Source organism: Aulonocara stuartgranti (assembly GCF_965226115.1).
Source record: "Aulonocara stuartgranti genome assembly, chromosome: 1".
NCBI lineage: Eukaryota > Metazoa > Chordata > Actinopteri > Cichliformes > Cichlidae > Aulonocara > Aulonocara stuartgranti.
This window is the reverse complement of record NC_138939.1, coordinates 41,228,335-41,248,422: the sequence shown is the minus strand read 5'-3', so window position 1 is coordinate 41,248,422 and position 20,088 is coordinate 41,228,335. Positions and strand designations below refer to the sequence as shown.

The window sequence follows — 20,088 nt, the reverse complement described above, 5'->3', positions numbered from 1 at the left end:
TTATTAACAACAGTATTATTACAAATGCACATTTCAATACACATGTGACACTTCATTGCTTTAAATATTTTAAGCAATCAGACGATAGTGTACTGACAGTTCACAAGTATGAATACGTATAATTGATGTGCTCTGCATTAGAGGTCCTTTACCAGATTGCTATCTTTGTGTTCTGATGGCTTTCGATTCATTTCTTTGTGTGATCATCATTTACCCTGTACTTTAACACTGTTTTTGATCTATTTGTGTTTTCTTTCTTTTCACTCTACCAACTATTTTCTTTGGATATGTAAATGTAGACCTTAAAATAATCTGCAAAGCTCTCTCAAAGAGATTAGAGAAAATAACCCCCCTCTTAATTCATCCTGACCAGACTGGTTTCATAAAAGGTAGGCACTCATCAACAAATACACGTAGATTACTTCATTTGATAGACTACTCATGCAGTAAAAACCTTGAAACTACAATATTTTCTTTAGATGCAGAAAAAGCATTTGACAGAGTTAACTGGAAATTTCTATTTGCAACTTTACACAAATTTGGTTTTGAATCCTCTTTCATCAACTGGTTAAAAATATTATATAATTCCCCAACAGCTTGTGTCAGAACAAATGACCAAAAATCCTCCAGCTTCTGTCTCCTGACGGGCACCAGGCAGGGATGCCCACTCTCCCCTTCACTGTTTGCAATTTTTATTGAACCACTAGCAGCAGCAATTAGACAGAATTCAGTAATTAAGGGCATAAAATGCAAGAATATAGAACATAAAATCAGTCTTTATGCAGATGATGTGTTACTTTTTCTCCAAAACTCACAAACCAATATCTCTGGGGTGATTGAATTGATAAACTCTTTTGCAAGAATATCAGATTACTCAATTAACTGGTCAAAATCTACAGTCCTACCGATTAATTGCTCCCTCCATAATTCCTCTTCTACACCACTGCAATCGGGAAATATAAAATATTTAGGTATTAATGTTTCTCCCAAGCTTGCAGATCTAACTAAATTAAACCATATCCCACTTTTAAAGAAGGTAGAAGATGATCTGGCTAGATGGAAATGTCTACCCATATCACTCATGGGAAGGGTTGCCGCTATAAAAATGATGGTCTTACCAAAAATAATTTATTATTTATTCTCAATGATCCCAACTAAACCGCCACAAGATTGGTTCAGATCTCTAGATTCATGTATGTCCAAATTCCTTTGGAAAAATAAACCCCCACGTATAAGCTTAAAAACACTACAAAGGACCAAGGATAAAGGAGGACTAGAACTGCCTAACTTTCAGCACTACTTCTTAGCCAACAGGCTTCAATTTATCTCAGGATGTCTAAGAGGGTGTCTAGGGTGTCTAGCCAAGGCTAGATGTAGAACAAGCACTTCGCAATAATCTAGAGATTTCAACCTACCATTTATCAGCTCAAACATAGTTTAGTCCCACCTTCGCTGTTGTGATTGGTGTGGGGGTAGGGACAGGCTTGGGGCGTCGGGGGGTTCCCCAGGAGCATCTTCCTTGGAGGGCTCAACCCGGGGTTGCGGTCATGGCCTGTTAAGGGCTCTGTTGGCTCTTAGGTGACTGTTTCCTCGCGGCTGCGTGCAGCGGGGCTAGGGGAGGGTCTGTGCTGACAGACGTGGGTTACTGACCTGGTAGCTTGGCTGCCCCTGGGTGGGTCCGGAATGGGCGTGGGGTTCTGGGGGCGCTCCGGCTCTGGGCTGGGGCCCTGGCTGGGCCTTGGGGGCTTGGGTCCTGGTTGGTGTGTTGCCGGGGTTGTGGGCGGGTGGGCGTATGGGGGCCCAATCCTGGCGCAGGGTGCCGCCGGTGCATCGAGCCACTTGGGGGGCTCTTCAACTGGTGGGGGAGGTTGTTACATCTTGCAGGAGGTCTCCTCTCTTCAGGAACTCACTCTGCAGGAGGGGGAGATACAGGAGAGGTGGAGGAAGATCTCAGCCTGGGCGTCTATTGTCTTGTGTAGTCTGGAAGATGAGTGGATGGGGTGGGTGCAGTTTTCTCTGTGGTGGGGTCGGGTGGGCTGTCCCGGGCTCTGTGGGGCCGGGCGGCGCTGCTGAACTGGGCCCCGGTCCGGATGGGCCTGGGCCCCCTTTCCCTGGCGGGTTGCGGAGTGTGGGGGTGCTTACTGGGGTCAGTGGGGGAGCTGGCCCCAGGGAGGGCAGGCGCCTCAAACAGGCGCCTCAGTAGCACATGGAAAAACCACACGGCCACAGCAACCTGGTATCCCATTATTCAACCAGCATTTGTCACAAGTCAGCCAGTGTGGTGTTGTTGGTCACTCTGTATGAACAGCAAGCACACCCAGGCTGATCCTACAAGTTTTAAATGGGGTTGAGGTCATGTCTGCAGGCAGGCCATTCCATCCTTTCCACTCCCAAATTCTGGTAGTAGTCTCTAATAAAACTTGCTCTGCTTGGTTGAACGCTGTCATCGTGGAAGATGGAGTTTGATTCCAGACTGTGGTGCCATAGGATTGCCACGTATTCCAAAATCTCATCTCGATAGCTCTCTGCATTGAGATAGTTTCCAGTGATGACAAGCCTCGTCTTTCCAGACAATCCCACTGCTTGCACCACTAGCTGTTGCCCTGTTCGTTTATTTGTCATATATAAGTAACAATGGCACATGAGTGAAATTCTTAGGCTCTGAGCTGCTTCAATGTTGCATGCAGAAAAACCTATATGCCCTGTGTGAAAAAATGATTGCCCCCTAAACCTAATAACTTGTTGGGCCACTGTTAGAACAAACAACTCCAATCAAGCATTTGCGATAAACTGACAGGTTTTCAAGCATGAAGGTCATACTACAGCATCTCAATCAGACTCAGATCAGGACTTTGACAAGGACACTCCAAAGTGTTCATTTTGTTTTTCTTAAGCTATTTAGAGGTAGTGTGTTGGTGTGTTGTGATTCGTTTCCTGCTGCAGAACCCACTTGCAATTAGTGTAATAATAAAACGACTTCATATAGCAAAAGGCAACTAGTGACAATTTCTGAATGGTGTATAGTCATATTTCACTATAATGCAAAATAAAGCATGTAGAACATTTTACTACAAGCACTTTATAATCACAAAAACGAAGAAAATGCTATTTCCATTCAAATGCTGGAGTTTCTAGGTGGTATTCTAATTATAACTTAGAAAATAATAAAATCAACTTTCTTGTTGTTTTTCTCTAGTGTCTCCAGCAAAATATGGTTTGAATTCTACACTATATAATGCAAAACTACTATCAAACATCTGGCTCACAAGGCATCCAGAAAAAAAGAAACAAATGATAATTTATTATGTGTACATATTAACCATACAACATATTAAAGTTAAGAGTTTCTTAAAGAAGGGCTTTTACCCTCGGACCTTGATTTCTGTCCTGCTATCTTGCCTTACGCCTATGTTTTTCTTTGAAATTAAATGATGAGGAACTTTAAAGTCAAGCTCACAATTAACCAGCAGAGTAAGATTTCATATGTTTCAGTCTAAACAATCTATGAAATTTTAGAGTTTACCGTGCAGGGAAGTCAGTCATGAAGAGTTCTGGGACCAGCTCTTGAAGAGGAACTGGCTGATCGGGATGCAGAGGACACACGATGTGTTCCTTCTCCACTGCAGCCAGTACGCAGTCCTCCATGTTAAAATAATAGACCCCTGCTTCTCTTCCTTTGTCATCTTCACATTTTACACCATCTCCATCCTTGCTGTGTTCATTGGCTGGGAACTCAACCTGATTCTTTTGGCCCAGGGAGGCACAGAGAGAACAAGGGGCATACTGCTCTACAAGAAGACTCCCATCACTTTCACTGCCAGTCAAAGCTAGAAGAAAGTAAAAAAAAAGTATGTTCACTTTATGTACAGATGTAGCAGAGGGCTGAAAATCAGAGTTGATGCACAACACAGAGTACTGAAAGCACTTTCATCCATTCACACATGGATTCACAAAACACTTTTACTCTTTAAGGGGCTGCACTGACACAAGTAATTTGAATAATTCGATTACAAAAAATTCTTGAGACAAGGCTCTGTAGCACACCGATGTGTTAAACCATGCAGATGCGAGCCTTTCATCTTCATTTGCGATAACGTATTACGTACATATGTACAAACATATTCAGGATCAGCCTATGAATGAAAAGTTTGACAACATGAAGCCCACGCAGTTCCCAGTTTGAAAGAAAAAGAAAAACACAGCAGAACCAGTGACAATCAGCATGGCACACACAGTTTGACGAGGAGCTGGAGTCTGCGGCACTAACACTCTGTTCTGACAAAGAGCAAAGAGGCGAACCTGTTACTGAGATGGTGAGCTCCCGTTGAGATAAAGAAAACATGTTTCAAGCATCCAAAAAAGCAACGCTGTTCTTGTGCTCACCACTAAAAACTTTACAGGGAAAAAGCGAGCGTGACTCATTCATTGACGTGAAGAAAGCAAACTTTGTAGCTGCTCCATCATCGCTGCTTGTTTTACATAGTGAAAGGTCTGCCGTAAGCCTCCAGAAGTTGGATTAAAACATGCAGATGAACTGTTAAATTAATCTGATACCATGTTCAAAGTCCGAGGGATGAGGGGGATGACCCGCCAATTTCCAGGGGCGAGGTCACTGAGGCAGTTAAACAACTCCTCGGTGGCAGAGCCCCTGGTGTGGATGAGGTCCGCCCAGAGTTCCTGAAGGCTCTGAATGTTGTAGGGCTGTCCTGGTTGACATGCCTCTACAATGTTGCGTCGAGATCAGGGGCAGTACCCCTGGACTGGCAGACCGGGGTGGTGGTCCCCATCTTTAAGAAGGGGGACCGGAGGGTGTATTCAAACTAGAGGGGGATCACACTCCTCAGCCTCCCTGGGAAAGTCTATGCCAGGGTGCTGGAAAGGAGAGTTCGTCCGCTAGTCGAACCTCGGATACAGGAGGAACAATTTCGTCCTGGTCGCGGAACACTGGACCAGCTCTTTATCCTCTCCAGGATACTTGAGGGTGCATGGGAGTTTGCCCAACCAGTCTACATGTGTTTTGTGGACTTGGAGAAGGCATTCGACCGTGTCCCTCGGGGTGTCCTGTGGGAGGTGTTACGGGAATATGGGGTGTTCGGCCCATTGCTACGGGCCATTCGATCCCTATACGACCGTTGCAAGAGCTTGGTTCGCATTGCCGGCAATAAGTCGGACTCGTTCCCGGTGGGTGATGGGCTCCGCCAGGGCTGCCCTTTGTCTCCGGTTCTGTTCATAATTTTTATGGACAGGATTTCTAGGCGCAGCCAAGTGGCGGAGGGCTTTCGCTTTGGTGGCCTCAGAATCTCATCTCTGATTTTTGCAGATGATGTGGTTCTGTTGGCTTCATCGGGTGAGGGCCTCCAGCTCGCACTGGAGCGGTTCGCAGCCGAGTGTGAAGCAGCGGGAATGAGCATCAGCACCTCCAAATCTGAGGCCATGGTTCTGGGTGGAGTGCCCACTCCGGGTCAGGGACGAGTTCCTGCCCCAAGTGGAGGAGTTCAAGTATCTCGGGGTCTTGTTCGCGAGTGATGGGAGAAGGGAGCAGGAGATCGACAGACGGATTGGTGCTGCGGCTGCAGTAATGCGGACGCTGCACCGGTCCGTCGTGGTGAAGAGGGAGCTGAGTGTAAAAGCGAAGCTCTCAATTTACCGGTCAATCTACGTCCCTACCCTCACCTATGGCCACGAGCTGTGGGTAGTGACCGAAAGAACGAGATCGTGGATACAAGCGGCGGAAGCTTGTATCCGCGATACAAGCTTCCGCCGAAGGGTGGCTGGCCTCTCCCTTAGAGATAGGGTGAGAAGTTCAGCCATCCGGGAGGGGCTCAGAGTAGAGCCGCTGCTCCTCCACATTGAAAGGAGCCAGCTGAGGTGGTCCGTGCATCTAAGGATGCCCCCTGGGCGCCTCCTGGGTGAGGTGTTCCGGGCATGTCCCACCAGGAGGAGACCCCGGGGCAGACCCAGGACACGCTGGAGAGATTATATCTCTCGGCTGGCCTGGGAACGCCTTGGTGTTCCCCCGGATAAGTTAGAGGAGGTGGCTGGGGAGAGGGAGGTCTGGGCTTCTCTGCTTGGGCTGCTGCCCCCGCGACCCGGCCTCGGATAAAGCGGATGAGGATGGATAGATGGACCATGTTCAAATTACACAGCTTTCTGAATACTGACAGCAACCGTCCTATTTGACATAGAAGCGATATGTGTAGCAAACAGGGCTGAGTCTTAAGCAGAACATAAGATGGACTAGACCATGTTCATTTCAAGGCTTTAGTAAGATTTTCAGATTGAAAGTGAATTAATATAAAATATTGGATCAATGAAATTGCATTAATATTTAAAAATATAAAAAATAAAAGCCAATAATGCACATGGGCCAGTAAAACTGAGCCACTGACAGTTATTAGGTTGGACATTATTAATATTAATTAACATCTACACCATCATAATGTCTTGTTTTCAGCAGCACAAAAACTTGCCTGTTATTAATGTCAGAAAGCCTATATTTAAGAAAATATAACATTATAATTAAAATTACAAATTTTGCCACGTGAATACAATAAAAGATTTTTTGGGAACAGATGTAGTATGCAGTAAAAATTTCAGTCACTGCAGTTTCTAAAATGGAAGCCAATGAACAGCTCATTCCTCTTTTAAATATTTATTATGGCGCTTTAAAAAGACAAAAGGGGAGCACGGTGGCACAGTAGTTAGCACTGTTGCCTGAGTTTGATTCCATCACCTGGCCGGGGACTTCCTGCGTGGAGTTTGCATGAATGTGAGTGTGAGTGGTTGTCTGTCTCTACAGGGAGTGCAGAATTATTAGTCAAATAAGTATTTTGTCCACATCATCCTCTTCATGCCTGTTGTCTTACTCCAAGCTGTATAGGCTCGAAAGCCTACTACCAATTAAGCATATTAGGTGATGTGCATCTCTGTAATGAGAAGGGGTGTGGTCTAATGACATCAACACCCTATATCAGGTGTGCATAATTATTAGGCAACGTCCTTTCCTTTGGCAAAATGGGTCAAAAGAAGGACTTGACAGGCTCAGAAAAGTCAAAAATAGTGAGATATCTTGCAGAGGGATGCAGCAGTCTCAAAATTGCAAAGCTTCTGAAGCGTGATCATCAAACAATCAAGCGTTTCATTCAAAATAGTCAACAGGGTCGCAAGAAGCGTGTGGAAAAACCAAGGCGCAAAATAACTGCCCATGAACTGAGAAAAGTCAAGCGTGCAGCTGCCAAGATGCCACTTGCCACCAGTTTGGCCATATTTCAGAGCTGCAACATCACTGGAGTGCCCAAAAGCACAAGGTGTGCAATACTCAGAGACATGGCCAAGGTAAGAAAGGCTGAAAGACGACCACCACTGAACAAGACACACAAGCTGAAACGTCAAGACTGGGCCAAGAAATATCTCAAGACTGGTTTTTCTAAGGTTTTATGGACTGATGAAATGAGAGTGAGTCTTGATGGGCCAGATGGATGGGCCCGTGGCTGGATTGGTCAAGGGCAGAGAGCTCCAGTCCGACTCAGACGCCAGCAAGGTGGAGGTGGAGTACTGGTTTGGGCTGGTATCATCAAAGATGAGCTTGTGGGGCCTTTTCGGGTTGAGGATGGAGTCAAGCTCAACTCCCAGTCCTACTGCCAGTTTCTGGAAGACACCTTCTTCAAGCAGTGGTACAGGAAGAAGTCTGCATCCTTCAAGAAAAACATGATTTTCATGCAGGACAATGCTCCGTCACACGCGTCCAAGTACTCCACAGCGTGGCTGCAAGAAAGGGTATAAAAGAAGAAAAACTAATGACATGGCCTCCTTGTTCACCTGATCTGAACCCCATTGAGAACCTGTGGTCCATCATCAAATGTGAGATTTACAAGGAGGGGAAACAGTACACCTCTCTGAACAGTGTCTGGGAGGCTGTGGTTGCTGCTGCACGCAATGTTGATGGTGAACAGATCAAAACACTGACAGAATCCATGGATGGCAGGCTTTTGAGTGTCCTTGCAAAGAAAGGTGGCTATATTGGTCGCTGATTTGTTTTTGTTTTGTTTTTGAATGTCAGAAATGTATATTTGTGAATGTGGAGATGTTATATTGGTTTCACTGGTAAAAATAAATCATTGAAATGGGTATATATTTGTTTTTTGTTAAGTTGCCTAATAATTATGCACAGTAATAGTCACCTGCACACACAGATATCCCCCTAAAATACCTAAAACTAAAAACAAACTAAAAACTACTTCCAAAAACATTCAGCTTTGATATTAATGAGTTTTTTGGGTTCATTGAGAACATGGTTGTTGTTCAATAATAAAATTATTCCTCAAAGATACAACTTGCCTAATAATTCTGCACTCCCTGTATGTGTTAGACTGGCAACCTGTGCAGGGTCTCTTGCCTTATGGTGGCTGCGATAGGTTCCAGCCCCTCGGCGACCATGACAAGGATAAATGGAAGAGAATGGATGGATAGACGGAAAAAGGCAAAAGTGTTTCTTATCCAATTACTTGATTAATCTATGGAATAATTGATAGACTGCTCGATGACTAAAATAATTGACACCCCGATGTATGCATCAAAGGCAACTTTGCTGTCTTGCCCAAAGACACTTCGACATGTAGACTAGAAGACTCAGGTTTCATGAGTGGGTGTGAATGAGTGAATGAGCCAAGTTGTGTAAAGCTGAGTGCTCAAATAGAGTAGTAAAGCTCTCTAAAAAAACAGTTCATTTACCATTTACCATAACTGACTTCAGGTTGAAGACCCCTGGATAAAAGCAAATAAAAGAACTCGTACAGCACGTCTCATTCACCCATCACATACATTCATACAGCATATTTATTCTCCACCTAAACCCCTTTTATAACATTCATGTACCCAGTCACACTTTGATGTATCCCAACTAACACTGGATCCACAGCAGTCTACTATGATACTATATCTGTGAAAGAAAGTTGAACTATATCCAGGTGGCATTGCTCCACCTCCTATATTAGCTCAGATTCCTTCTCCATTAGCTTAGAGCATGGTTAACATACCCCCACCCTCAACTTTGTCTGCCACCCAGCATACAATATACCCAACCCTAATGTCTGCCCCCGCCCTTCCCAAGTGGTGGGCCTACGGGGAAGCGGATTCATATCATTTCCTCAGGCTGTGCCCAAGCGAGCCAAGTGAATCCAGACCTCCCAGACCTTTTTCAGTGGGTATTTTCAATGCTACCAGGTACAGCTTGATACAGGGGATTCACATACTGTGAGCTGATGCTCTGCTAGGGTACTGCAAAAAAGCACGTAGTGTACTGACCTGGGAACCACTGCTCTATCAGAGAGTTGACATGGTCTGTGATGAACGCCATAGCAGAGAAATCCCTGGTCTCTGACTGACAGATAATTTTTATGCCTCCACTCTTCTTCCTCTTCCAGTTAACATCCGATGACTCCACACTGCACAGACATAAACAAGTATCTGCATCAACTCAAAGGATATTCAAATAGCAGAGAAGACGAGGCGCTGGCTTTTCCATGTCTCACTGCTCAAAATCAGCATCAAAGCTGGAATATTCGTCCTTTGCACATTCTCCATTTTAGGCCAATGTTTATGAAAGTAGTGGCTCACATTTCAGAGTTTCTTTAAACAGAAAATGTTTACATCCCTTCAGCGTGTAGTCTTATTTTCCACTTGCTTTGATTATTAAAAGCACTCAGACGTACTGTGATACATATGAACACAATCTCAGCTATAAATAACAATAATAAAAAAACACTGAACATTGACAATAACACAGAAGCATGATAATAGAGATGACTATAATATCAGTAATTGTTAAAGAAATTTGATAAAACATTTGTCTTTGAACTTCCGAGTTTACAAATGAATCATTTCAGAAACTACAGCAAAAGGTCGACGCCCTTAAAATTCCCACCATGTACGTCCAATCTTAATTATTTGTCTAATGAATATTTGAATGACCATATCTTCTGGCTCCAGCTCTTACCTGAGGTAACCTCCATCGAAAGTGACGAGAAGTCCTTCCTTCCAGTAGATAGTCTGGCTGCGTCGGACTCTAAAGGTGCTACAGCGGCTCCTCTGTTGTGATCCGGTAAAGCTGTAGATCACAGAATTCCTGCTGTGCCGGCTCCTGGTGCTTTTTATTTTGCTTTCAAATGACTGCATAGATGCAACATTTTAGGCCACGAAAGTAAAAAACTCTCAATTAAAATTGGAGAATGAAGAGAAACTACCTGCATGTCCATTTCTTGGAGGCTTATAAGCATCCTGGCAATGAAACGCTCCCAAAATCCAGCAGGAACGAAGCTCATCTTGAAAAGGCGTTTGAGGGTGTTGTGGGTCTGCTGGCGGAAGCCATGAATGTCCAGGGCTGGCTTAGGGGGAAGTAGATGGGGCAGCAGATAGCTGTAAGAGGTCAAAAGGAAAACAAATATTCCTGGTGTATGAGAATGTACTGAGACACACTGCACTCTCATAGAGGAGCAACTTATCAATCACATCACAAGTTGCTTTATCTTCCTTTAACCTCCTGAGACCTGAACTCCTTCATGGCAGCTTTTCTAATTTCTCTGGTTGCAACCTGATGAATGTAAAAACAAAGAATTATGTGATTTTTTTTAACCTGATTTTTGTTTTGAAGAAAAATGAGATCCACATAAGAGGACAATAGCTTTAAATTACGATACGACAGTGGTAGTATGACGTCCTCGTAAGTGGATATCAGGCCCTTGTAGAGCGAAATTTAGTGTTTTTTTGGTCTAGGCAACCCAAAATCCGATGTCCACATATGTGGACGCAGGTCCTAGGAGGATAATAATTTTAAGTTGTATATCATACAATCCTCCTGCTGCCCATTTGACAATGTTTCCTCAGAGCTGTTTAGGACCTGTAATGAGTAACTACTGCAAAGAGAGAGAGAAGAAATTACCTGTTGTTGGCCACAGGCAGGGCAATCTCAAACTTGGCCAGAAATTGGAAATACTGTTCCTCTGTCTCCTGTGTGAACCCTGTTCCTACCAAAAGCATCTGCACAACAGATACCACAATAGATATGACTTCAAAACACCAGTTTCAACACACAAAACAACAGAAAGGCAAGTCTCACCCTGAGGTCTTCAGTTTGGATCACTCCATTTCTTGCTATATATCGAGAGGATTTGAGGTGTACGATCCTCTCCAAGCATTCCGACAGCCACACGGGACATAGGAAGTAGAGAGTGCAAAGCCCATGGCTGGTGTCAGGAAAGTGGAGCAAGGTTCCAGTTTCTATCAAGAAACCGATCGCTGGTTGTCGGGAAGAAAGGAGAAAAAGAAAGAAACAATGAAGAAATAACACATCGATGTGGTGATGCTTCACAAATAAGCAGCATTTAGAGTGGAAACCTCTGCCTAGACTGCTATATAACGTTATACTACAGTGTATCTCTAACGAACTAGGCAGCTCATTAAATCTCCCTTTAAGACTTTCTTTAAAGACCTGTTGAGTCAACTTGAAAGGAGGCAGATGTGAAATGTAAAAATAAGATTAGAGGTCACATTATATTGGGATGCAAGCTTGAATGTGATATTTATAGTGAACCAGTAACACCCCCAAACCACATCCCCATAGACACTGTGTCTGCTCCCAGACCACCAACACACAGAAGTGAGCACAAGGGGCAGCAATCTTCCACTCTAGCTTATTAATCAGCCAAAGAGTTGAGCACACTTTAACAGTAAGGGTAAAAACATGAAAATCTACATTAGTATGAACAGCTCTCACAGGTTACTCCAGCTGTTTGAAAGTATTAGACCCTTGGGGCTCCGTTTTCCAAACCACTAAATTGAACCCAACTAGTTACTAAGTGCACTGATCTAGAGGGGAGCTGCTGTTAACAGGTGTGGCTGTTCTACCTGCAGAGGCAGGGAAGACACCTGGAAGGTTTCCAGGTAGTTGGTACTGAGCTAATCCCCTCATCCATCGGCTCCATCTAAGCTCTGTATTGCCTACTGGTAAAGACTCACAATCCACCCACTTTAATCACGTTCTAGATCTTGTTCTGACATTGAGATAGAAACTGAACATTTTAGTATGTTCATGGATGTTAAAATCACCTTAAAAGCATCTTAGCTGAGCACTAAATCAGATAAAAAGTCTGAGACATTCTAAGTAAGGCCCAGGCGGACGACTGATGAGAACAAATAAAACAGGTTTTTGAGCATCAGGCTTTAAAATAAATTAAAACTCTGTCTGGGTCTTTGTCCTCAAGTGTTGGGGATTTTCTCTGCATTGTTGTCTTTATGTAACCATATAAAGCACAGTGAGACAACTGCTGTTGTGATTTGGCACGATATAAATAAAACCAAATAGAACTGAGTTTCCTAAATGTTGCCAATGAAAGCAAAGGCAGTAGAATTAATGAAAGTTTGACCAAGGTAAAAAATATCAAATAAAATCTACGTATAATAAGAATCTCCATTTAGTCTTCCCTACATCCCAATATGTTCAAATATGTACAATATGTACAAACAATGGCAGTAAGAAACTGTTTCTGTGCATCTATGCATAGCATTATTCTCACTTTGACTTTCTGAATAACGTACGGTCCTTGAAAAGGTCAAATGTGACATTTCAAAGCTTTATACAGTACTTCTATATGTTGACAACATACACCACACTTAAGGATCATAGTTTCTAAGTTACAAGTTCCAAACAATCATATTTTTCTTAAACCAACAAAGCAGTGAAAATGAACTCAAGGACTGAGGAGCTAATTGATTCTGGAGGTTTGCTCTAAAAGCAAAGGCGTCCTCATAGACACTTGCTTAAATGCATAATCCTGTATGTGTATCATATTTGATACAAGTTTTTGAGACCTCTACATGATCATTGTCATTTTTCTGCTCCTTAAAACAAGAAATCAATTGTAAAAAATGCTGGCGGTAACAAATATGATACAAATTTAAACTCATATGTGCAAAAATATTTAATCTATTTTTTACATTTGTCAAAAGGTTCAATAAACAAATAAATAAAGTTGTTTCCAATGTTGTGGCAGCAAAGTGTCCATGTAAATAAACTGGATTATCTCTAGTTTTATGCACACAGAAAAATATATAAGGCTTTGTTTTGTACATTAAAACGGAGTACTTCTTTGGAATCTCTTTAAGTGGCAACTTAATGTTAGGAGATGTTACCAAAAACATTGATATGGTAATGTACACAGCTGTTATGTTCACTGTTGTTGGCTGACTTTATTCAATGGCTTTGAAGGAGACACCTTCCACCCACTCACTGACTGGTGACTCTGTATTGGCTCATCACATTACATGGAAAAATGTCCCAAATAAAGAATGTAAATGTACGAATTTTCATAAATGATTTCCACATTTCAAATGCTTGCTGTCATAATACCAGTCTGCAGGTCTTCGTAATCTCTGATGTCACTTCCTGGGTTTTGTTCAATGATGTCATTTAGCTGTGCATCAGTTAGGTACTGGACCTCTCCTTCGGAATGTCGCCTCTCCTTCTCGGCTATGACTATTTCCTGGAGTGCCAGGTAGCTTCTGGGAATCTGGAGGAGACAACAGTGGTACAAATTTACTTTGCTTTCAAGTAAAATAAGAACCCTATGCTATCACTTTAAAATTGTCATAAAAAGTTTATACAGAGGCCTGTATTTACAGTGGGGCAAAAAAGTATTTAGTCAGCCACCGATTGTGCAAGTGGATTCATGGATTTTTTTTCACATTCTGTCTCTCACAGTTGAAGTGTACCTCTGGTGCAAATTACTGACCTCTGTCATCATTTTAGGTGGGGGAACTTGCACAATCGGTGGCTGACTAAATACTTTTTTGCCCCACTGTATACAATACTGGCACCACCTGTGCTACCCCCTCAGTCTCCTAGTAGACACAACGATGGTATCAATTTGAAAATTCTAGGTGACTTCCTTCACCAGTTATCGCACTCACAAGAACTTGCGCTTAAGGTTGGGAGATAATGTTTATTATAAGTGAATAAATAATTAAAACTTCTGCATAGAGTTTGCTGACAAAACACATGGTTATAAAGATTACTATATCAGTCTCCCACTGCTAGGTCATTTAAAATAACTCTTAAAAACACTTTATACATTTATACAGAAAGCAAACACTATTTCTGAAGGGTCAAAGTGCAACACTGTCTCTGCATGTACATGATTATAATCGATCGTGGCTCAAGAGTTGGGAGTTCGCCTTGTAATTGGAAGGTTGCCGGTTCGAGCCCCGGCTCGGACAGTCTCGGTCGTTGGGTCCTTGGGCAAGACACTTCACCCGTTGCCTGCTGGTGGTGGTCAGAGGGCCCGGTGGCGCCAGTGTCCGGCAGCCTCGCTCTGTCAGTGCGCCCCAGGGTGGCTGTGGCTACAATGTAGCTGCCATCACCAGTGTGTGAATGGGTGGATGACTGGATGTGTAAAGCGCTTTGGGGTCCTTAGGGACTAGTAAAGCGCTATATAAATACAGGCCATTTACCATTAGCTTGCTTACCAGTCTGCCTAGCAGTTTGCCACCACAGGCTAAGCTGCTGTTATCTTTCATGGAGAGAACCACTTGGTAGATCAGCATCTTTAGACCATCAAATCCCTCCAGAGTTTTACAGGACACTTCACTGAAAACCAAGAAAAGCACGCACGCGTATACAAACACACAAAAGAATAAATACTCCGAAAAGAGATGATCTGTAAGATGGTCTGTAATTTGCACGAAGTAAACAGAGCAAAAACAATATTGGCATGGAAGTCGAATGTTAATAAGCAATAGAAAAGTTAAATGTGTACTTACTGCAAGTGTTTGTAGGTGATATCAGGGTAACCAGCAGCTCGAGTCCCTGATGGGGATCGACACAGAGCCAAAACGTAAGCCCTCAGTGTCGCCAGTCTCTCCGTACGAAACTTGGTATCAATAAGATCCAGATGTGTTCCCACTACAATCACTGCAGAGTTAGGGGCCCGAGCCTGTAGAATACAGCACACAAGCAAAGACATAATAACTGACAGCATAAAAATGACAAAATAACCTGAAGATTTGATTTGTAAAACAGAGAATGAATACCGATGTGTCACAGGTGTATCTATTCTATTAGTTTAATATCAATAATCACTACTACTGGATTTTTTTTCATGGTAGATGTCAGTTTATTATATAAGATCAATTCATGCACCAAGCCACATACATTTGTTAAAGATCTTGGGCTCTAACTAAACCTGGAATCAACACACCATACGCAGCTCTGCTGTTGCTGGGGTCACTAGTCTGACAGACTTACATTGACTGACACGTCTGTCTGGAGTAAAGTTTCTGTTCTTCTTTTTTATAGCTAAAACTCAAAAGACAAAGAACTTGGAAAACATTTCACTGTGGTCAAAAAAAACAAACAGAAAAAATCCAGGAAGCCTAATTAGAGACTATCCTTCAAAAGACAATTTCAGAAGTGATGGAAGCAACATTCTTTCCATTAACACGACTGCCATGTGGCTCGTTTATTTAGTCAAAGAACAAAATTCTGTTTCTTTAAACCGGAACACCTTCCACTCACTCTTACCACACACATATTTTTATTACAGAAAGCTCATCAGGTTCTTATACCCAACGACTTGAGTCTTTTAGAAAATAAAAATGGGGAGGATCTCACCAGGGGATCCACTTGCCCAGTTAGGAGGTCACGGCCCTGAGTGTGCCGACTACCACGGTTGCCTTCACCTCTACATCTTCTCGAGCTCCTCTCTCAGCCCTTATGTTCCTTCTTCCTGCTGTTGCTATCACGTGGTATAGCTATTATATCTATTACTACACCCTTCTTCCTCTGCTTGTCCACCACTACTACTATGTCCGGTTGGTTAGGCATCACCAGTTTGCCCATCTGGATCTGCAAGTCCCACAGAATCTTAGTCTGGTTATTCTCAGCTACCCTCGGAGGGGTATCTAATTTCGACCTCTGGACTTCCACGCCATGCTCAGCAGAGATTACACATGTTCCTACATATTGCTGCTCTATGACATCCACACTTTTACACAAATCTCCCTCATGCGCCTCCAGCCTAAACATCCTGTGTGAATTGTCATATCTCTCACTATTGCAATAAAGAAAAAAATTACCTCTATGTTGAGCAGCCATGTCTGCAGGTTGGCCACAGCTTCCTCTCCCATTGCAAGGTTCCAGATGACCACATACAAAGCCTTATCAGTAAAGAAACACTGATTCACTGTGGACATGCTGGCCTGACCACCAATGTCCCACACATTGAAAATCACAGAGTCTTTCTGTGGGCAGCAAAATGAGAGCTAGGTCAACTTTAAAGCATGAACTGAATTTGAGAATAGGTGATGATGTATTTTTGTACCCACCCCAACCCCTTTGGTTTAACAGTCCAAAGAATTTCTTGTCATGTCAGAAATGATTTTCTTTCATGGTAGTGTTTAAGCTAATCATAGCACAGTATGAATCCTTCTCCACAAAGATGCAAACTGACTTTGAGTGGAGAGATGTTTGTCCTTGCTTAAGAGCGTAATCGAGTAGTTGCAGGGGTCCCTGACCACAGTGCAATGTGTAGATTTTTTTATCTCTAAAATTTAGACCATATAAGGGTCATAAAATGATTAATAGAAATATCTGTGTGTGCGTGCATAAATACTACGTAATGTCTGTTTCCCTCACTTTGTTCTTGCCTCCACTAGGTTTATCCAGCTCCCAGACAGAGGTGGAGATGCTACATTCTGCTGGGGTGAAGGGGGAGGCTTTGCCAGTCTGCAGAGCCTCAAGGAGGGCTGACTTGCCCTGCCGTGGTGGACCAATCACCAGCATCTTTAACAGTTTACAACGCTCTGCTTTTCGAAGCTGTGCCCGGAGGAAAGCCAGGACCGATGCAGGACCTGCGATACCAGCGTTAGAGAATATGATCACATCTCACAATGACAGGAAATAACAGCTGGTAACAAACCCAGCACACTTCAATTTACTTTTAAATGCAATGCTTAGAACTTATGCTAACTTTTTTAATTGTTCATGTACATTTTTTAAAAAAGTAATTTTGAATTTTTACTCCTTCCATGTGTTTGTAAGGCAATATATGATGAGGTAAGAACCAATATAAATGTTATGAACAACAGACTATAAACAAAAAACCAAAAAAAGAAGCCGGCACATACAAACCCCTCGATTAGGCACAGTCATTGAACAGAAAATGCAGGTGGAAATACCTTCTTTTCTTATTTCATGTGGAACATTAGTAATGTTGAGGTCTTCGATGTCCAGCTGCCACAGACTGGAGAGCTGACCAAGCTCTGTTGGAAGCTCCCGGATTCCAGGATTACTGATTCCAGAGAAACTACATTAGTCAGATTAGTCATATACACACACATATATATACACACATGTATACATATATAAATGTGTAGATAGATGAGAAACATCAATGATAGAACCTAATGGGCCACTGAATCCCCCTGTGAAAGTCCAAATATATAGAAAAAACATTCTTCAGAATAAATGACATTGAGAAATTTGCTGTTTGGATGAAACAACTAGAAACAGCTGTAGGAGGAGAACTGGATTCATGTGTGGAGCAAAAAGAGGGCAACACAAATGCTACGGCAAGGAGGAGTCAGGACGCCAGGTCAGGGGGGAGATATCATCACCCCCACCCGAGATTGGGTACATAGCCCCAAGTGCGATAGGAGAAGGATCGTTGAGTGCGAGAGGAACTGACCTGAAAAATAGGATCATGGCCAAGCTTGAAACCTGGATCCCCCGTAGCCGGTTACCAAGATTACGTGAAGTACCCTCAGAAGGTCTGCTAGATGATGTTAATGCAGCACTACGGGCAATACCTACAACCACGGTTACCGACACTAACAAGCTGATCTACAATACGGCAGCAGTGATCAGTGAGATGCTTGGCTACAAGTTGAACAGCCACAAGGGGCAGTACCCTCCATGGAGAAGGAGGCTAGAGGGCAAGATCAAAGTAGCACGGAGGGAGGTTAGCCAACTAACGGAGTTGCAGAAAGGTGCGACAAAGAAGGTGCATAAGAAATACAGCAAGCTGTCCATACCCGAGGCCTTGGAAACTGCCAAGCAAAGACTCACAGCCTTGGCCAGCCGCTTGAGGAGGTACACCAGAGAGATAGAAGGCAGGAGAATAAACCAGCTGTTCTCCACAGAACCAGCAAAGGTGTACTCTCAGTGGCAAGGGAACAATAAGAGAACAGCACCACCAAGGCTGGAGACGGAGCAATACTGGAAGAGCATATGGGAGAAGGATGCAACCCATAACGGCAATGCTCAGTGGCTAGAGGATCTGAGGGCAGACCACAGCGACCTCCCTGAACAGGGTCAGTAACCACCACAGTGGCAGATATCCAAGAAAGGGTCTCCAGTATGAAGAGTTGGACAGCAACAGGGCCCGACATGGTTCACGCCTACTGGCTGAAGAAGCTGACTGCACTCCACGAGCGTCTGGCAGCACAAATGAACCAGCTGCTAGTTGACGAGAGACACCGGAATGGCTAACCGAAGGTCGGACGGTCCTGATCCCCAAGGACCCCAAGAAGGGACCGGTCCCCTCCAACTACCGACCAATAACCTGCCTCAGTACTACATGGAAGCTCCTGTCAGGCATCATATCGGTTAAGATGAACAGGCACATGGGTCACTACATGAGCGGGACACAGAAAGGAATTGGCAAGAATACCAGAGGCGCAAAACACCAGCTACTGGTAGACAGGACAGTCAGCCGGGACTGCAAGACCAGACTGACCAACCTGTGTACTGCCTGGATTGATTACAAGAAGGCCTATGACTCAATGCCCCACAGCTGGATACTGGAATGCCTAGAATTGTACAAGATCAATGGGACCCTAAGAGCCTTCATCAGGAACTCAATGGGGATGTGGCGTACAACACTAGAGGCCAACTCCAAGCCCATAGCACAAGTCACCATCAAGTGCGGGATCTACCAAGGAGATGCTCTGTCCCCACTGCTGTTCTGCATAGGCCTGAACCCCCTCAGTGAGATCATTAACAAGACTGGCTACGGATACCGACTACGGAACGGAGCAGTTGTCAGCCACCTCCTGTACATGGATGACATCAAGCTGTATGCCAAGAGTGAACGAGACATCGATTCACTGATCCACACTACCAGGCTATACAGCAATGACATTGGAATGTCGTTCGGACTGGAGAAGTGTAGTCGGATGGTAACAAAGAGAGGGAAGGTAGTCAGAACTGAGGGGATTGAACTACCAGAAGGCAACATTGCAGACATAGAGGACAGTTACAAGTACCTGGGGATCCCGCAGGCGAATGGGAACCATGAAGAGGCCGCTAGAAAAGCTGCAACCACCAAGTACCTGCAGAGGGTCAGGCAAGTCCTGAGGAGTCAGCTGAACGGTAAGAACAAGATCCGGGCCATCAACATGTACGCCCTGCCCGTGATCAGGTACCCTGCTGGGGTAATAGGCTGGCCAAAGGAGGAGATAGAAGCCACTGACATAAAGACAAGAAAGCTCCTTACCATGCATGGAGGGTTTCACCCCAAGTCCAGCACCCTGAGGCTGTACGCTAACCGGAAGGAAGGGGGTCGGGGACTGGTGAGTGTCAGCACCACAGTCCAGGATGAGACAACGAACATCCAAGAATACATTGGGAAGATGGCCCCAACTGACCGAGTGCTCAGTGAATACCTCAGGCAGCAGAAACCCAAGAAAGAGGAGGGAGACGAGGAACCATCATGGAAGGACAGGCCCCTGCACGGTATGTACCACCGGCAGATAGAGGAGGTGGCTGATATCCAGAAATCCTACCAGTGGCTGGACAAAGCTGGACTGAAAGACAGCACAGAGGCACTAATCATGGCAGCACAAGAACAAGTTCTGAGCACAAGATCCATAGAGGCTGGGGTCTATCACACCAGGCAAGACCCCAGGTGCAGGCTGTGTAAAGATGCCCCAGAGACAATCCAGCACATAACAGCAGGGTGCAAGATGATAGCAGGCAGGGCATACATGGAACGCCATAACCAAGTGGCCGGCATAGTGTACAGGAACATCTGTGCCGAG

General features: G+C 44.0%; 1 protein-coding gene across 1 annotated transcript in view; it reads right to left on the bottom strand.

Annotated features, from left to right (window-relative positions):
• lrrk1 (leucine-rich repeat kinase 1) overlaps positions 1-20,088 on the bottom strand; it is a 93,039-nt gene that overhangs the window by 26,540 nt on the left and 46,411 nt on the right. The window contains exons 14-25 of the mRNA XM_082530601.1: positions 17,227-17,339; positions 16,685-16,899; positions 16,126-16,290; positions 14,812-14,984; positions 14,518-14,638; positions 13,403-13,562; positions 11,114-11,292; positions 10,937-11,034; positions 10,242-10,413; positions 9,995-10,167; positions 9,304-9,443; positions 3,524-3,827 (exon numbers count right to left, since the gene is read on the bottom strand). Of these exons, the coding sequence (XP_082386727.1) occupies positions 3,524-3,827; positions 9,304-9,443; positions 9,995-10,167; positions 10,242-10,413; positions 10,937-11,034; positions 11,114-11,292; positions 13,403-13,562; positions 14,518-14,638; positions 14,812-14,984; positions 16,126-16,290; positions 16,685-16,899; positions 17,227-17,339 (2,013 nt within the window). The remainder of the gene's footprint in view (positions 1-3,523; positions 3,828-9,303; positions 9,444-9,994; positions 10,168-10,241; positions 10,414-10,936; positions 11,035-11,113; positions 11,293-13,402; positions 13,563-14,517; positions 14,639-14,811; positions 14,985-16,125; positions 16,291-16,684; positions 16,900-17,226; positions 17,340-20,088) is intronic.